The following is an 18,860-nucleotide window of genomic DNA, read 5'->3' as shown; positions in this document are numbered from 1 at the left end:
TTTTAACCATCTCCAGGTGCTTCCTAATGTCTGAGAAGCACTGCTCTACCTGACCCTCTCCTTGGGCTGTAGCCAGGTATTTCACTGGCTAGATGGCCAAATTGGGCTGTGTGTGGGTCAATCAATCCCGTAACATTTGGCAATTATGACAACTGATTCCACTCTAAGAGAGACAAATTGGCAGAGTCACAGAGATGTGACCTCAGCAACAGCTGCGGGAGCTGCCAAGTATAAACTCCAGGCCAAATGACACCACTTCTTTTCCTTCCTCTGTGACAACTCTGTTAACATTTTTGATAAATATGTGTTATACATTTCCTTGAAAATATAGAGTCATGGGAAAAAATGTTAGAAGAAATACATCAAAATATTATGGTTATCTCTGAATGTCTGAGAGGGAGGATTATGGGCGATAGTTATTTTCTCCTGTGTACTTTTCTAGAGTTTTCAAGTATTTTACAACCAACATGTTTTATTTTACAATAAAGAAACTTTTAAAAAACTGTTTTGGCCTGGCAGGAAAAGTATCCCCACAAAACAGTTAACATTATTGAGTACACGGAGGGGAAGGCAGTTGTCTGTAATACCCCATTGGTCAATGACCCATCCAGGGGCTGAAGTGGGGACACGTCACCCTTTTTTGGGGAGCCACATTACAAGGAGACCATTGCTCAACACAGAGGGAACCCCGAAGACACCCTTTTGATAGGTTATAGCATCCTGGACTGTCTTAGTTAGATTGGCAATGTTTGACTGGAAAAAGGGCAGGAGGATGGCGTGTGGTTTGGAGGCCAGAACGTGAATGGGCACATTCAGGATGAATGGAGACAGGCAACGGCAATGCCACCGCCTCCGTTTCAGGTCCGCCACTCATCCCGGACAGAAATATTGCTCAGGGTTGACACTGATAATCTGAATAAAGCTCGTGTGTGTGTGTGTGTGTGTTGGGGGGAGAATTCCTTCTGGGGAAAATGTGGGAAGTTGAGGCTGAGAGTTGATGGGATACAACCCACGTTTCTTTCCAAATTCCAACCATGGCAGGGCTTGGATGACTTCACTGGACCAAGATTTGTGACCCTGTGACCCTTGTGGGGGTTCCTTAGAAGACCTGGACATCCCCAACAGGGTTGGGGGTGACCATCTGCTCACAGAAAACAATCTAATAGGTTCCAGACTACCTCAGAAGGACCAGGTGAGGTCCAGAGCATTGTCCTAAACGCATGCACACATCAGGGGGCATCGTGTTTCAATTCATATTTCAGATAAGGAAACTGAGGCCCAGAGGTGGGGATGAATGATCTCCTCCTTCCTCCAGCCCCTCTCCCAGGAAGGGGGTGGCAGAACCCTGCACCTTCCCTGACTTTTCTTGGCCCCTTCTTCCTGGATGGACGTGTACCTGGGGTTGTGCTTGGCACAACTGACTGCTGGAAACTCATAGACTGAATGAGTCTGGCTTGTAGTGGTCCAGAGCATGGGCTTTGGAGTCAGACTGAGTCTGAATTCCTGCTCAGCCACTGGCTAACAGTCTCCGTATGAGCTTCAGGTGACTCGTCTCTAAGATGGGTATCATAGCATCACACAGGATTGTTGAGAAGATTCAGTAAGTTACATGAAAAGTGTTTGCAGCTGCTCCTGGCACATAGTACCTGCTCAATAAGTGTTAGCTATTGTTGTTATTATTATTATTACTATTGTCATCTTTATTGTCGTTATCTTCGTGGTGATGGTATCCAGAATCAACAACAGTCAATGTGATAGAGAAAAACATCTAAAATCCCAGAGAGAATGAGGCACACAAATAAGGGAAAGCGTGTTTGCTCAGAGTGGAAAAAGATCAGAATAACCTTCCTTCTGAATTCCTAGCAACCGATTTCTAGAGCAAAAAACTCAGTGTGGGTATTCTCCAGTGTGGAGCTGTCATTCTGACAGCTGGTCAGAGCAGCTTTTCAAGTGTGGCAAAAGGCCACAGGGCCCAGGCACCTGCCCTCTGGACTGGAGCCAGGTTTCCCTCAAGCTTGGAGTTGGCCCTGGAAACCCCTCAATGGCAAGCCCCAGAACAACAAACTGCCCCGAGCCCACAGTAATGGGCTGGATCCTACAGCCTCAATGCTCTAATCATGACTCTGTTCCTGATGTGCTGTGTGACCCTGAACAAATCAATTACCTTCTCTGTGCTTTCATTTTCCCAGTTGTAAATCAGAGCATGCCCTGCCTGACCTGTATCCCTGTTGGGAGGTGGGTACCAAAACACTTTAAAAAGGCAAAAGCAAAATTACACAGCTCAGAAGCACTGCTGGAAATACTGCAGAGACAAATAACTAGAGAGAAACACATAAGCCTCTGCCCAGGGCAACGTGGGCAGGTTGGCTTCATTTTGGTGCCCTTGTACAGTGAGAGGTCTGTGAGAAAGGCCAGGAGCCCAACAGTGTGGGACAAAGAAAATGCTTACCTGCAACTCTTTGCTGAGTTTTATCTAAACAACCACAATCCCACCATTATTGGAAAACTTCACCGGAAAGTTTCATATAAAAAGGGAGTTTTTCAAATTGAAAAATGGATTTTTTTATTGCTTCATTTAAAAGAGAATAAATAAAACTGCTTTTTCCCCCTAAGGGGAAATCTGTCCTCCAGATGACCTGGGAAACACTGTGAACTTTTTAAAGCTACTTTGCAGGCCACAGCATCCTGGGGCTCATGTCCCTGAGAACTGAGGCATTTGCTCCTGTGTCTGGGCCCCAAAGCACCCCAGGCACATATGTCTGCATCCTTCCCAGCCGGATTTTTGGGATGGATTTTCAGCACCTTGAAGGCAGGTGTTGTGTTATTCATCTCTGCTCCAGGATGTAGCATATTTTCCAGTTCACATTATATATGGGTTATGTGTTCTAGTTTCCCTGACAAAAATGTCAAACCCTCTAGAGTGTGTACCCCTGGCCAGGCAGCTACTGAGAAAACTGTTCAAGTGGAGTGGGCACTGGCTGGGTGTCTAACTGCTGCTAATTCCCAGGGAGACCTCAGCAATTTGTTTTCCTTCATGGAGCCCAAGAGTCCAAACTCATTGATTCGTTGTAATGAACAGTCAGTGAGCACCTATGCTATGCCAGGAACCACCTGAGATATTGGTCCAGGGAAGAGTGCCAGACCCAACATGCCCACAGGGAGGGAGAGAGACGCGAAAACCACCTCTGTGAAAGGTAATAGATGTGCCCCACTAGGCTTGCTAAAATAGAAAGACAGGTAATAAGAAATGTTGACGAGGATGTGGAGAAATGAGGACGCCTATGCATTACTGGTGGGAAGATAAGGCAACTACCAAGCTGTTTTCTAGTCACTCTGGCAGTTCCTCAAAATGTTAAATACAGAGTTACCATATGACCCAGAAATTCCACTCCTAGGTATATACCCAGGAGAAATGAAAACATCTGTCTGCACAAAACTTGTACATGAATGTTAACCCCGGCATAATTCATAATAGTCAAACAGTAGAAACAACCGACACACCCATCGATGGATGAATGGATAAACAACATGTAGCATATCCATACAGTGAAATAATGTGGGCAATAAAAAAGCCACGAAGGACAAGCTACGACAGTATGGCCCTTGAAAACATTATGTTAAGTGAAAGAAGTTAATCACAAAAAAACCACACATTGTACGATTCCATTTATACGAAATGCCCAGAACAGGCAAATCTATAGAAACAGAAAGCAGATCAGAGGTCGCGTCGGGCTAGAGGCAGGTGGAGGTGGGGGAGGGGAGTGGGAGGGAAATCGGGAAAGATTGCCAGGGGTTTCTTCGTGGACTGATACAAATGTTCTAGAACTAGATTATGGTGATGGTTGCACAACCCAGTGACTACATTAAAAAAAACCACTCAATTGTACACTTTAAATGGTTGAATTGTACAGTATATGAACGAGAGCTCAAAAAAAGCTGTTAAAAAGAACGGATGTTCTGGTGGATGATGGATACCCTGAGCTGGAGGAGGGACCAAAGGAAGAAGAACCAACTGTACGTGTGGGGGGTGGGCAGAGGAGGCGTCCCAGAAGAATCGACTCTTGGGGTGAGTCTCAAAGGAGCGGATGTGACTGGAGAAGGGGAAGGGCGAGGGATACCATACGAGCACAGTCAGAGGCGTGAGGGAGCCGAGACGCGGTTTGCTATGGCTGGAGCTGGGGTACATGGAAGATTGGGAGGATGGAGAGTCAGGTGGGTAATGAAAGACAGGCTTGAAAAGTGAGGGAATCTGGGCCTAGAGGGCTTCTCATGTCACGTTAGAGTTGGGCTTTAGCCTGAATAATTTCTCTGTGCATGAGGATATGAGAGCATAACTTACAAGACCTGTTTTGGTTCTTAACTTACACGCTCTTTCTGGACCACAGATCTTAGCTCTGTCTCTTGAAGACTGTGTAGCTTTTGAAAGTTGCCACTGAGAGGAGACACAATTGGCACTGGATGTAAGGGAGGTTGTCCAAATCCGAGTGCCTGGGTGATGGGGGCCGGAGGGGGATATGGGCATGGCCTGGGCTGAGGCGGGTGGGGACAGACCCCATCTACTCACTGCACAGCTGGCCCTCATCTTCTCCCTGGGCGCAGTCCCGGTGGAAGTCACAGGCCTGCCCGAGCTGGAGGACTGTCCCATTCCAGCAGGTGAAGGAACTCTGCAAGGCCATCTTGGATCCTGGGGAAGTTCCTGGAGACACACAGAGACACACGCCCCTGGTCAGTTTGGGTGGTCCCATCGGAAGGTTCAGGGAGAGCATCACTCCATCCAGCTGTTCACATCCCAAGGCCTGATGGAGACACCAGCATCTCAATCTGGCCACAGCCAGGGCCAACACCAGGAGGCTGAGAGGAAGTCAAAACCCTAACTTCCCCCACCGCCGCCCCCAGCCCACTGCGAGGGTGCAGGGGTTCTTCTTTTCTAGCGATGGTGAGTAGTAGAGTGGACATGGTTTGGTCCAAGTTTCCCCCAACACTCTGGAGGAACTCATGGGTCCTCAAACCATGGCTTTAGTGTGTCAGGTAGACAGCCTGCAGGTGGGGTCTCATGTGCACAGACAGATCTATTCTCAAGGTCACATCTGGAATAGGAAGGGAATATCTGGCCCAGTGTATCTCCCCCATGCTCGACCCCAGATTCCACCACTGGAGTGAGTCTTGAAACACGCAGCACTTTGGGTCGTGGAACAGGAAAAGCACCCTGTGAGAGGCCAGGCTTGGACCGTCCTCCATGACTGGCTGTGTGATGCTGACACACCAGCTGTGTGTCCCTGCCTGACTAGCCCCCAGTCTTTCCATCCACAAAAGGAGAGTTTTAATGATATTTCTAAGGTCTGTTCCAGTTCTGAAATTCTAGATAAATCAGATTAGCCAGTGGAGGAAGGGAGAGGGCAGGAGTTTATAATGAACCTGTTAGCAGTTACTCATTCCTGTATCCACAACAATGCATTATGGTCATTAATTAACTGTGACCCCAGAGAGCCAGGTGCAGGGAGGAGAAGGCTGGCCTGGCCTACCCTGTCCTACTGAATGGGCATTTTGCCTGGAGACCACCTAGCAAGGACCTGGCTGGTGCTTCTGACAGCACCTCCTGTCACACAGCTTTTGGTTGGTGTGGGATGGGGGAGCTTTTAGCCCCTGTGGAGATGAACAGGCAGGGCCCACCCCACGTATGGCTGCTTTGCACCCTGTCCCTTTTTCTAGCTCCATCCCCATGGCACCTGCTGCCTCCGCAGGATCCCCACCCCAGGCCGCCTGCCTGGGTGGTAGAGAGGATGAACCAGAACTCCCCCTTGGACAAGGCCCACAGCTTCTCCGAGCCTCATGTCAGGGGTGGGCTCCTTCAACTCTGGCTGTGAAATTAGACTTGCGTTTTTTAAATTTTATTTTCATAAAACCTCCCAGATCACTGTGATGTGGGACTCTCTAAGTCAGATGATTTTTAATACCTAAAAATCCATGAATTTCTGGTTCGGTGCACTATTCCCAATAGCACGGGCGTTCTCCTCAAGTTCAGCCTGTTTACTTCTAGAATCCCTCTGTGTACCTCAGCACATCTGGCTCTGTAAAGAAGCTGGGAAAGTCTTAGCAGTGCCCATTTCCTACATGGGGGACTGAGTCAGAGAGGTTCCATGACTTGCCTGAGGTCACACACCTGGTAAGTGGGATTCAGACCTAGTCTGTCAAGACTGCAAAGCTGCTCTCTCCATCTCCTGGAAGGCGAATGCTGGAGGTGGCCTTGGGCTGTCTTTTCCAGACTAGTGCAGGTAAGACTCAATTTGTCAAATGATGGACGATGGCTACCTGGCATTGTGAGACGCGCTTCTAGCCTGGCTGGGCATTCTCGATAGCTCCTGGATATGGGAAACACAGGCCTTGCTTCCTTCAGGGAATCACATTCAAGTTCTTTCACCTGCTCTTCAAGGTCCTTTGTGATCTGGGCCCAAATTTCCTATCCTGTCTTACCTTTCTGTCTCTCCCCATGAGCTCTGTGCTTTAGAATCATCTGGTGTTGGTTCCATGCAGCCTGGCTCTAGAACCAGCTCTCGTTCCCATCTTCTTCACCAAGTTGTTTGAGCCTCTGTCCCCCTCTGCTCCAGCCACTCCCTGCACTCTATGTGTACCACAAGAAGCCTGCATAGTAGGGGACCTATCCGTGGCTGGCTGAACAATGGACCCACGCAAAGACCCACATCCGAATCCCCCGAACCTGCGAATATGTCACTTTATGTGGTAAAAGGGCCTTTACTAATATGATTAAGTTAAGGACCTGTAGACGGGGCGATTACTCTGGATTCTCCAGGTGTAATCACAAGGTTCTTATAAAGATGGAAAGAACGTCCAAGTAAGAAGCAGGAGAAGTGATGGTGGCAGCAAGAGTTTGAAGTAACGTGAGGAAGGAGTAATGTGAGGAAGAAGCCAAGGAATGCAGGAGGCTGCTAGAAGTTGGAAAAGGCAAGGATATGGATTCTCCCTTAGAGCTTCCCGAAGGAGGCAGCCAGCCCTGCTGACAACATGACTTTGACCTGAAACTGATTTTGGACTTCGGCCCTTCAGAGCTCTAAGCGAACAAATTCGTGTTGTTTTAAGCCACCAGGCTTGAGGTAGCTTGTTAGAGCAGCAACAGGAAACTACCGCACCATCTAACCCTGACTCCAGCTGCAATGGCAGACTAAGTCAGCCGGGGTCTCGGTCATTTGAAGCCCAGAAACTTTACATCAACTGCTCAGTGACTAGATTTCTGTGGTTCCCTGGTCACCTCTGCCCCTTTCTTCCTCACACAGAAGGAAAAATGCTACCCCTTTCCATCCCTGGCCTCAAGACAGGCTAAGCCAATGTGTTCTCCAAATCCCTTATTGATTCTAAGTGCAGGGAAACACAATTGGTCAGTTGCGTTCTGTTGGAAGCTGGGGAATAAAATGCTGCTCAGATGCTGGTGCTGGTCCCCAGAAGGCACAGTCTTCCCCCTGCAGAGGGCGGCCTCGCTGAAGAGAGGACTCGGGGGCTTTGCTGGGGGTAGTTGTGGACTTGGTCCCAGGGAACAAGATCACAGCCAGGATACCTGGATTCATCTATGGCGTATCTGCCACCCGCCAAGCACAGCGCCAGCACTTTACCTGACTGCTCACTAAACTTGATAACCACCAGGACAGGGCAGCTCTGTTATTTCCACTCAATAGGGGGACATTCCCAATCCCAATTAAGTGAGGGTGAAGAGTGGTGGCTGTGAGGGCCGGACAGGTGCATGACCTTAGCTGGCGGGCCCTGCCTGCCCAGTGACAATGCCCGTCCTCTCTGCCCCTCTTTTGGGGTAAAGGTATTTAGGATAATAAGAAAAATTCTTCACATTTGCTTGGTGGTTTCTAGTTCCCAAAGCATTTTTCTTATGCCTCATGTGGGATCATTAATTACAGTTAGGGCCTTGTTTCCTTCGCTCTCAGGTCGACTGAAGAAAACATTAGCAAAATAAAAAAACCTGTGATGTCTTCCTCAACCTATGGAACACATGTAAGCTGTGGTGTGTTTTATTCACACTTTATGATTAGGCCTTGTTTCTTTTAGTGTTTTCATGAACATGTTTCCACATGTTGCCACGCACCAATGATTTGTCATTCCCTTACAGTTCTTTTACTTTCCTTCTAAAAATAGATGCCTACTGTCTAAAGTTGGAAATCCGGGTAAAAATAAACAAAAGAAATGCCTAGAATCCCATTATCTAGATGCCATCATTTTTAACATCTCAGAAGTTTTCTCTTTCGTTTTTTAGGCCTATGCTTGAAACCTACCTATATCATTTGACTAACCAATGTCACCCCAATAAATTTAATAAAGTTGAAAATAAGTAACAGTGTGTATAATTGTGTTATGTGCACATATGCCTTAAAATAATTAAGGTTATATCACGAGCTTGTCCAAAGGTTGAAAAATTCTCCAGAAGAATACTTTTTAATGGCTACAATACTTTGGGATATGTACCATCTTTTATTTAAACGTTATTCAATGACTGGATTGTTAGACTGTTTATAATAACACCTTGAAGAATAACTTTGAGCATAAACCTTTGCTTTCATTTCAGATTATTTTCATAGGATACATTCCCAGAAGTGGACTTACTGAATCAAAGGGTATAAACATTTTAAAGGCCCTTGATATATATTGTTAAATTACTTCCTAGAAGGTAATCCAATTTGCGCTCTCGCCAGCTGTGTGCATACATACATTGCCCTCTTACTACAAGCTGGCCAACCCTGAATATGACTATAGTTTTTACTTCTAACTAAAGGTATTTCCCTGCTGTTTTATTTTTGTATTTCTGTGGTAGTTAGTGAGGATGAATATTTTTTTCACGTTACTAGCTTTGTTTTGCTTTTAATTTGCCCATTTCCATTTGCCAATTTATCTATTAGGTTCTTCATGTTTTCATATGGAATTGTATGAGATAATAGGGATGTGAAACTATTTATTATTATATGTTTGACAATGTCCCCCAGTCCCTTATATGTATTTTCATTCAGGTGATAATGTTGATATATTGGAGTTTTAAGTTTGTAGTAATCCAAGCCTATCCTGTTCTCCTGGGTGATTTCTTTTTCCTCCTATGCTTAAAGAGTTTGCGCCACGTGGGAGTGGTAATACGTGGGTCAGCTTTCGTCGTCTTTGAATTGCCTTCTCATTTGGGAACATTTTCCAGCATCACCTCATCTCTCAGTAATGGAGACCTAGACCTCACCACCTCATCCACAACACTTTTGTGGATACTTCCATTCTCCCCGTCCAGAAACTTTCCTTTCACTTGGACTTTTACAGCATATTACTTCTTGCACGTAACATGGCGGACATTCTGCCTCATGTTATAACTAGCTGCTTGTATGCCTGTCTTCCTCACCAAACTGGAAGTGACTGGAAGGGAGGTATCAAATTTTTATGAGTCTACAATGGTACCTTGTATTGAGATCTCCCCACCCCAATAGCTCCTATGTATCATTTATGGAAGGTTTTATTATACCCATTTTATAGTTGAGAATACAAAGGCTTAGAGCAGTTACATGGCTTGCTGAGGGACTGGTGGAACCCCACATTCTTGACATTTTGTTCTTGATCCTTTGTACTGAGTTGCCTGTGAGGTCCCCCTGGGTGACGGGTGTCCTTAGGAGCCATGATAGTGGGTACAGAAGGGCAGGAAGTCGGCATCCCTGGCCTTCACCCCAAACCTTGACAAAGGAGGGGTCCAGCAGTGGGAGGTTAGTGCTGCTTTCACTCTCTCGATGCCCTAGAGTTTATCCCCAGCACCTCTCTTTTCTCAGCTAAAGCACAGTCACAGCCCGAGAAGCAACTCCTTCAGCTCTGCTTCTACCAGCTCCTCCCCCTCTCCTTTCCCTGGCTGGAGCCGTCCAGGCTCCCTGGCATTGCCTCCTCTGTACCACAGGGAACTTTATGCTTGTGAGAGATTCAATTAGATGGAAACCTGGTACTCTGAGCTATACTGCCAGTCCAAACGCAAAACTAATGAGGTGCAACAAAAAACAACCACTCTGTCTTCTCAAGTTCTTTTTTTATGGGGCCCATAAATTCCAAGGGGGGAAGGACCCTTGGTGAATGGTTTTAATCAAGGGCCTGAGTTTCTTAAACAGCAACCTCTCTGTGGTTGTGAAATGATTGTTCCAGCTTATGGAGTATGTTAACCTGAGGCCCTGGGTGGCCAAACCCCTGCAGCTTCCGAGCTGCGAGGAAGGGGCGGGGCGTGGACAAGAAGAGCCAGCTCCCACTTCCTGCTGGCACTTGCTGATGCTTTCCACTCAAGGTGTCACTGATTCCCGACACCAAATACCCTCATCCCAGAAATTGCTGTGATGCTTGGGGATCTTTTGTTAGTAAGGGTCTTCTCTGTGGAAATTTATTTATCTTTGGAAAAGCTGTTCTTCCCAGAATAACGAAGTATGTCACTGGGGATAGTAAATTGTCATCATTTCTTACCTTTGTATAGCATTTTAATAGCTTACAATGTGCTTTCCTAATCCTTCCTTGTTTGAATCTTATAAAAAAACCTAGCAGCACAGTTATTATTCCCATTTGATTAATGAGAAAATTGAGGATTCGAAAGACTAAATAATATGCTGAGAAATGTTTTTTAAACGGTAAGGCACTACAAAATGCAAACAGTGACTGCCAGGTGCTTTGCCTGTGGTCTCACAGCAAGTAAACGACAGGGAAAGGCCCAGCCCAGAACCTGGTCAGATGATTGCAGGTTCCTCTCCCACAACTGGGATTAGATCACCTTCTGGAGAGCCCCCTGACTGCCCATGGGAGTTACCTGGGAAGTTAGAAATACTGTTGATCTTCAGGCCCCACCTGGACCAATGAAATAAGTATCTCTGAAGGAGAGGCCCTTGGCATCGGTGATTTGAAAAGCTACCTGGGCGATTCTCATGGGCATAGGATTGAGAATCACTTCCTCAGAGGGCTGGAGGATCTATCCCTGAGTACCTATGTGTCTTGGGTGCGTCCTTTACGTAACTTTATGGGTCTCCACTGCCCCCTGGTACAATGAGGGTGAGGCCTCAAATCCAACCTTTAAGACCACCATCCATTTGCGACATCTTGATTTTGGAGTTCTGGGCAATGGTTGTTGGTGGCTGTATTTTTTTCAGGTTGATGTGATATAGTTAGTGCCATCCTTATTAAGGCTGACCATTGAATGACTCTCCCCTGAAACCTTCTGCCTTCCTATGCATCTTTACCAAGCCACTTACCCAGCCAGCTTCCCATAGTTGCCTCATGTTGGCTTTTCCTGTCTTACTCATCTGTCATTTGCATCCTGGAACATGTCTCCTGAAACAGCGTGCCAAATTTCTTTGCCCATTTATCTCCTCTCCAATGCAGCAGAAATTAGTTCACATTTGCACCTGAGATACGTGTGGCCCAGGTCAGGTTACACGAATCACTGTTCCACACCAGGAGTGACTTATTGGGTTCACTTGCTGAGAATGCTCCTTTCCCCCTAATTGTGCATTCAAAGCAGAAACCCAACACATTCCCCTCCTTCAATCATGTCTTGGAGATTTGAGGCTACAAAATCTACACAACTCTCCGTACTCACATTCCTTTTTTAAATGACTGTCAAATTTTAGGTCAGTTAATTAAGTTTTAATTAAGGTGATTTATGTGGCATTAAAAGAGGCACATTTGTATCAGCTTTTGGGCCGTCTCCCACCTGCTTGCTGTTGCCTAACCAATGACACTCGTTGAAGGTGGGAAAATTGAGCACTGCTTCAGTAAGAAGGGGGGGTCTTTCTCTTAAATGAAAGACAAGGGGATATGGCACGTGGGAAGAGTCTGGCTTCTGGAGGGTGGGGAGGCCCGGAGTGGGGCTGGAGCTGGAACCTAGGGTCTGGGCCAGGTTCCTACCTGCTGGTAGAAACTTAATGTTTTCCGGGACGAGAAGAATCAGGTACGTAAGGGCAAACAAGCCCAGAGCCATGGAAATGGATGGTGACATGATGAAGACGCAGTCAAATAGCATGCACAGGCTAACAGCTGTTCCTGCCGTGCTCATGCTAATGGGGGTGCTGGGAGGCCCGGGGACCGTGTAAATTACGCCTGGCAGAGACCGGCCCTGCAGAGGGCTTTGGGCCTCATAAATTGCAGTGTGGACAACCTCATTAAACAGCTGGCATCTTGGGTTGCTACTCAAATATAAATGGGTGAGGAGAGGGCCTAGCTGTGGAGGGTTGCCAGTAAGCTGGGTAAGAAAGCACTGTGCTGGGAACGGAGAGAGCTGCTTGGAGGCCTAGCTCTGCTACAAGGCCTCCGGGGCCACCAGCAAGGAACTCCTCTCCTGGGCCTTGGTTTCCTTGTGTGTGGAACCTCTAAAGCCAGATGTGCACATTCACCATGGGCTCAGGCTATTGCGTTGATGGTGTGTCCACAGGCTCCCTGCAACAGTCACACAGGAACTTGGTAATCGTGCTGCTTTCTGGGCCCCTTGTACACCTAAGGAGTCAGAATACCTGGGGGTAGAACCCTGGGGCCAGTATGCTCCGCAAGCTCTCTTGGTGGCAGTTGGGTACAGCAACGTCTGAGAAGCTCTAGTGTTGGAGGAATAAATGGATCTTCAGTTTCTTTTTCCCTTGGAAGAAGCCAAGCCTTCCAGCCCCACACACCCTGTCACTAGGACAATTCCCACCTGGGGGCAGGGTTCTCAGAGTTCCTTTCACACCTGGATTCTATTTCTGTTATTTCTCCAGCGGCCTAAGTTATCACTTTGTATTGATTGAAACCGCTCAGGTTTAGAAAAAATAATATTCCGTTCCAGTCCCCTCTTCTGCTAGCTAGCGGTGAACTCTGACACAGTTCACAGGGTTCTTTTTTCTGTAAATCAGGGATGCTATCTAATTGATAGGATTTTGGTGAGGATAAAATGAAATTATATACATAAATAATATGTGGGGTGCTTATGAGCTAATTTCAGAGTATCCCAAAGGGTTTGGGAAAATTGGCCATGGAGGGTGGGTGGGAAAGGATCAATAAGGGGGTTGGCCAGGCCGAGTCTTGGGGACAAACAGCACCTTTGGGAATCCCTCACATCCCATCATAGAGGCTCTACAAGGCTAGACTCTGTCAGCAAAACGATGATAGAAACAAACCCAATAGTGATTTGCAATACAATAATAGCTATGAATAATAATAGTTGCAATGATGAAATTTCAAGATTTTTTGTCTCTGGAGTCACCCCCACCTCCCCCCACACCCACCCACCAGAGTTAGCTTTCTGAGCCCAGCTCCTTTTAGGCCCTAATCCTACTATAAACCTTTGCTGGTATCCATGGCATTCAATCCAAATAAAGACTTTGCACACCTGTCACAACCCCCATCCCCGGCTGCACTGTGTCCTTTGCATCTTTAGCTAAACAGTGTGACTTGCCGTTTCCTGAACAGTAACCATCACCATAGCCTTTGTCTAACCCGATTCAGTTGCTTAGAATCAGCTTCTCCATTTGAACAATTCCTCCTAATTCAGATGTCCCTTTCTCAATGGCTCGTTCTTCTTCCTTTAAGGAAGACATGTGACTCCCTGTGGAGTGCCCTGGTAATCGCTGCACACCTTTAACTGTGTGCTCACCTCACCCTGTTGTGCGATACGTCTGCATTGCTGGCTTCTCCCACTAGATTCTAAATTCTTTGAGGCAGGTGGTCCATCTTACTTATCTCCTGGAGACGCCTGGCACACAGTGAGCACTAATGAATGCATGGTGAAGGTGTGCAAAATAGATCACCAAGAAGGGGGAGAGGTGGAATTTCCTTGCATTCCGGAAATTGCTAATTCCTTTAGCTTATACCATAGAAATTCTCCCCACCTCCCCCTCCCACCCATTCCATTTAAGTTTTGGATTAGTGAACAACTATATTCAGAGCTTCTACTAGGCGCCTGACACTGGGGTTCAGGTAGTGAACAGAGGGTAACATGGATGATCTGGTTGGATAGATGGGTCCCATGAGTCCTCTCTGGGGAGGTGCTATTTGAGCTGATACTGGAGGATAAGAGAGAGCCAACCAGGTAAAACGCCTGTGGAGAAGCAGGACCTACAACACTGGGGGTGAGGGGTAGGGACTGGGAAAAGAAACTTCTGGTCTAGAAACAGAGCAGAGGCCAGTGCGGCTTAAGAGTGTCACTGAGTGTCGTGAGGGTTGTGAAAGGTGGCCAGGGAAGGAGGCAGAGGCCCAACAAGGCAGGACCTTGCAGGCTGTGGAACGTGGTGTGGATTTTGTTTAAGGAGTTTAGACAAGAGACTGAAAGCCATTTGATTAGTTTTATAAAAGATCATTCTGAGCAATTTAAGGAGCATGCATTGGAGAGGGCAATAGAAGTGCACAAACCAGTTCGTAGGCTGTTTTAATCAACCAAGCAAGTGATGAAGGCCGCTTGCACGAGGCTGGGGATAGTGGAGACGGAGAGAAGTGAGTTGTGTGAGTTACACGTCAGAGGTGACTCTGGCAGGAGGGCCGACAGCCTGGAGGTGAGGGTGAGACACAGGGCGACACTAAGGATGGTGCTCAGATGAAACCAGGGCCACTAGCTGACACGACGGAGCCAGTGAGGGTTTGTTTCAAAATCCCAATTCCTTGAACAAAGTCGGTCTCCATATAAATTTACGAAGAACCGCAAAGATTCCCTTAGGCCATTAGTAGGAAAACAGCATGTGTTTCATTTCACTGTTGAGCTCTCCGAAGAAAGTAAAAATTTTCTTATTCCTTTGTACCCTCAACAGTCCCTTTATTTTCTTGCATGGCCCTTTTCCCAAGGTTTCCCTATTCGGCATTTATCTTCATTGCTTTGCTGAAAAGACATAGCAATAATTTTACTTTTAATATTATAAATGACCTCTGTGTACACTTTACCATCAGTCTCCCTGGAAAGCGGTGATATTTAACCATTCTGCACCACAGCTTCCCATAAAATACGTTGCTTTTCTCTTCTTGTTTGTTCAGGAAACAATGAACAATTCCAATCATACCTTGGAGAATTACTAATGATCACAAACAAATTATAGCTACAACTGAGACCAGTGCAAGGACCAAGCAGATTATGCTGTGGGGAAGGCTGCCTGGAACGGAGCGCAAAGGTGAGCCGGCGTCATTCCGACTGGAGGAGCAGAGGCAGGAGTGTCAATCATGGGTTGAGGTGCCTCCACCAAAGGAAGCTGGGTAGAGTCGGCCCCTTGAATACAGATGGGAGGCCATCTTGCCTCCGTTGGATCCGTGGTAGCCATGGTGAAAGGTTTGGCTGCCTGCTGACGAGACAAGATGGCCCTGGGTGCTGTTGCAGGTATCAATCATGACAATAACTACCGCCATTCATTGACTATTGAATGCTTATACTCTTGGCTCTGCATTAAAGGCTTTACATGCATTACTTGATTTAGACCTTACAGCAACTATGTGAAATAGTTGTTATTATCTCCATTTTATTGAGAAGAAAACTAGGATCCAAGGATTTGTGAAGACATTCCTGAGGTCCTAGAGGCAGGATTTTATGTCTGTCTGATCTGCAGCCCATGTTGTTAATCAATATGCTAGACCCACCATGAGGAAAAGGCCGTATCAGGGGCCCCAGGAATAAACAAGAGGGAGGACTGTGGACTGCAAGCCAGTGGAGCGCCCGAGAGAAAATGTGTGCCCCAGGCTGGAGACGGAGGCCAGGGAAAGAAAGCTGGCAGCGTCAGGGGATCGTGGAGGCATGGAGAGTGAGGCTGGATGGCTTCTAGTCCCTCAGAGGCTGAAAAAAATGTTTCTAGGGGAATGATAATACCAGGCAGGTGCTAAGACAGCGTCCAGGCATGAGGGAAGATGGGAACTGAATATCAGAATTCATAGTTTGTTTCCTAGGCCAGGCAAAAATCCCATCTCTCTTGGAGGTGATTGGGTCAAATGAGATAGTTATGGAAAATTACTTTGTAAACCACTGAGTACCAGAAAATGATTAAGATTTTATTTTTATTGCAAACCACCTGACATTCATATAGCATCTCACCAAAGCCGTAGAAGCTCAATCCCTCACCTCCTTGTCTTTACTGAAATGTTACCTTCTCAGAGAGGCTTTTCCTGGTGACCTTATCTAAAATCTCTCCCCTGCCCCAACCCCCAAGCACAGACACTTCCTATCTCCCTTCCCTGCTGTACTGTTTCTCCTTGCTACTTACACTTGGGCAATCGACACTTTCCTTGCTAGTTTTGTCACTAGTCTTTCTCCCCCACTAGCATTATGGGATGGAGGGCTTAGTCTGTGTTTTCTCGGCTGAATCCCCAGTTCCTAGAACAGTGCCTGGCATATGGTGGGGTCTCGCTAAACGTTTGTTGAAAGAATAGGTGAATGTATCTCTTTCATAAATAATTTGGGGCAATAGATTCAGAGGCAGGAGTTTTCTTTTATTCACAATTTAGAACTGGCATTTCAGAGAAAAGGCATTTCACTGAAGGGGACTTCCATATAGTCCCAAGCCCATGGCTACAAGTGTACAAAGCTAGGATCTGTCCATATAAAGAACAGATCACGTAAGAGGCTCATTGCAGTGACTGTTCCTAGAGACCTTCTCAGTGCTGCCAACTCCATTTAGGATGACGACTGCACACTGAACACTAACGGGGTGGGGTAAGGAAGCTGCAGCAGGCACGGGCTGCTGGGAGCCCCACACACATGGCAGAGAGAAGTGATGGGTGCTTCACGTAAGTAGTGAGAATCTGGGACACGGTTGGAAAAGACTTCCCTTTCCAGGCTCAAAACCAAGAGGGAGGCTGCGACCAGGCCCCCAGCTATCGATGTTCAGTGGATGGGCTACTTGCAGTGAAGTCAGGAGGAAGTAGGGTTTCCTCGGAGGACATGTGAGGAGCTTCCACGTTATTCAGTTTGATAGGCAAAGACATCTGGAAAGGGGGTAGAGGCTCCTAGGAAAAGATCAACATCACTTGCTTTGGCTAGAAGTCAAGAATGTCTTTATATTTTTGAGTTTTTAGTTCTTTTCTAAGACTCTCACGTTAGGCTCTGATCTTCTCAGAACCACAAAACGGAGAAACGTAGTGAAAAGGGAAAGCTGGATGACAGGCAGGGAGGAAGGATGGAAAACAATAATGAAAAGAAATAATATTCAATGAATACCTACTATGTACCAGCCATTGTGTGTGTGTGTGTGTGTGTGTGTGTGTGTGCACGCGCGCGCGCGCACGTGTTATTGTCTTTCACTTGATTCCTTGAATGGACATAAATGAAATATACAAGAAAATAAGTGATTTAGGATGGTTAATATAAAAAATGGAAAATAACAAGTATTGGAGGAATGTAGAGAAGAAACTGGAACACTTGTATACTGTTGGTGGGAATGTAAAATGGTGTAGCCACTATAGAAAATGTTATGGTGGTTGCCCAAAAAAATTAAAAATAGCATTACCATATGATCCAGCATTTCACTTCTGGGTATATACATCCAAAAAATTGAAAGCGGGGTTTTGAAGAGATATTTGTACACCTATGTTCATAGTAGCATTATTCACAATCGCCAAAAGGTGGAAGCAACCCCAATGTCTATCCACAGATGAATGGATAGATAAAATGTGGTATACACATACAATGGAATAGTATTCAGCCTTAAAAAGGAAGTAAATTCTGACACATGCTACAACATGGATGAACCCTGAGGACATTACACTAAGAGAAGTAAAACAGTCACAAAAAGACAAATACTGCAAATTCATGGAGACAGATAGTGGAATGCTGGTTTCCAGGACAGGTGGGAGGGGAGAAAGGAGAGTTGTTTAATGGGTATGGAGTTTCAATTTTGCAAGATGAAAAAGTTTTAAAAGTTGGTTTCCCGTCATGAATATTTTTAACACAACTGAACTCTACTCATAAAAGTGGTTTTTAAGACGGTGAATTTTATGTTGTGTTATATGCTTTTGCCACAATTAAACAAAAAGATGCCTGATTAGGGCCTTGAAAAATAAGGCGTAATTAAGATGGCAGAGCAAGAGATATCGAAATGGCCTAATGACATGTCTGTTGCTGTGGCCTGCGAGGAGCTCAGGTTCTTCTTCTTCTCTTACTTCTTTGAAATGCCCCTTCTGTTTGGCTTCCAGTGGAATATGCTGGTGTGTGAGGCACTGGCTGGCAGTGAGGAGACCTCAGGTCTGCCCCAACACTGCCATGTACTAGTTGAGTGACACTGGATGGAACATGTGTCCTCTCTTGGCTGCAGGCTGTTTATCTGTGAAATGATGGGGTTGGAGCAGGTGTGCTCTAAGGGGCCCTGATCCCCCCTCCGCCGTGGGTCAAGTTCTCAGCCAACAACAGGGAACAGTGGGGAAGAGTTCGACGTGGAGGTGGAAGGTGCCAGGGTGAGAGGAGGGAGATCTAATAATAGTGATAAATGTGGATGGCAAATTGGAAAGCCTACGGGAGACTCCCAGCTCAGCGAGAATCCTCTCAGCCCCCGCTCTGGCTATTAAATGTGGAGCATGTCACACAGAGGGCTGCTTCAGGCCCAGCAGGTCCCCCGGCACACAGGGCTCCATTTCCACTTTTATGAGTATTTCCTGAACTCCCGGGAGGTTTTCTGCCAGGTACTATGTGCTTGAGAGTGAAGTGCTATGAATAGAGTTTACAGTTTCGTTTAGAGAAAATAGCTGAGAAAACAAGACAAGACTTGATGGGACAGGTCTGTGAGGACACTTACAGGACGGTTCATGCTCACAGGTCTCAGGCAGACCTTCCAGGAGCAGCCGCACATGCCTCCTCTCAGGTCAGAAAGGGTCCAGAGAAGAAAGCTTTTGTGCGTGGTATCCTGGGAGTGCCAGGACGACATATTTTA

The 18,860-nt window shown here is 46.5% G+C and overlaps 1 protein-coding gene across 1 annotated transcript in view; it reads right to left on the bottom strand.

Annotated features, from left to right (window-relative positions):
• Positions 1-18,860, bottom strand: part of ALK (ALK receptor tyrosine kinase) — a 641,950-nt gene that overhangs the window by 106,591 nt on the left and 516,499 nt on the right. The window contains exon 6 of the mRNA XM_074331841.2: positions 4,565-4,696. Coding sequence (XP_074187942.2) covers positions 4,565-4,696 — 132 coding nt within the window. The remainder of the gene's footprint in view (positions 1-4,564; positions 4,697-18,860) is intronic.

This window comes from Rhinolophus sinicus, chromosome 2 (assembly GCF_057876585.1).
Source record: "Rhinolophus sinicus isolate RSI-liver-muscle chromosome 2, RSI-T2T, whole genome shotgun sequence".
Classification (NCBI taxonomy): Eukaryota; Metazoa; Chordata; class Mammalia; order Chiroptera; family Rhinolophidae; genus Rhinolophus; species Rhinolophus sinicus.
This window is presented reverse-complemented; position numbering and strand designations above follow the sequence as displayed.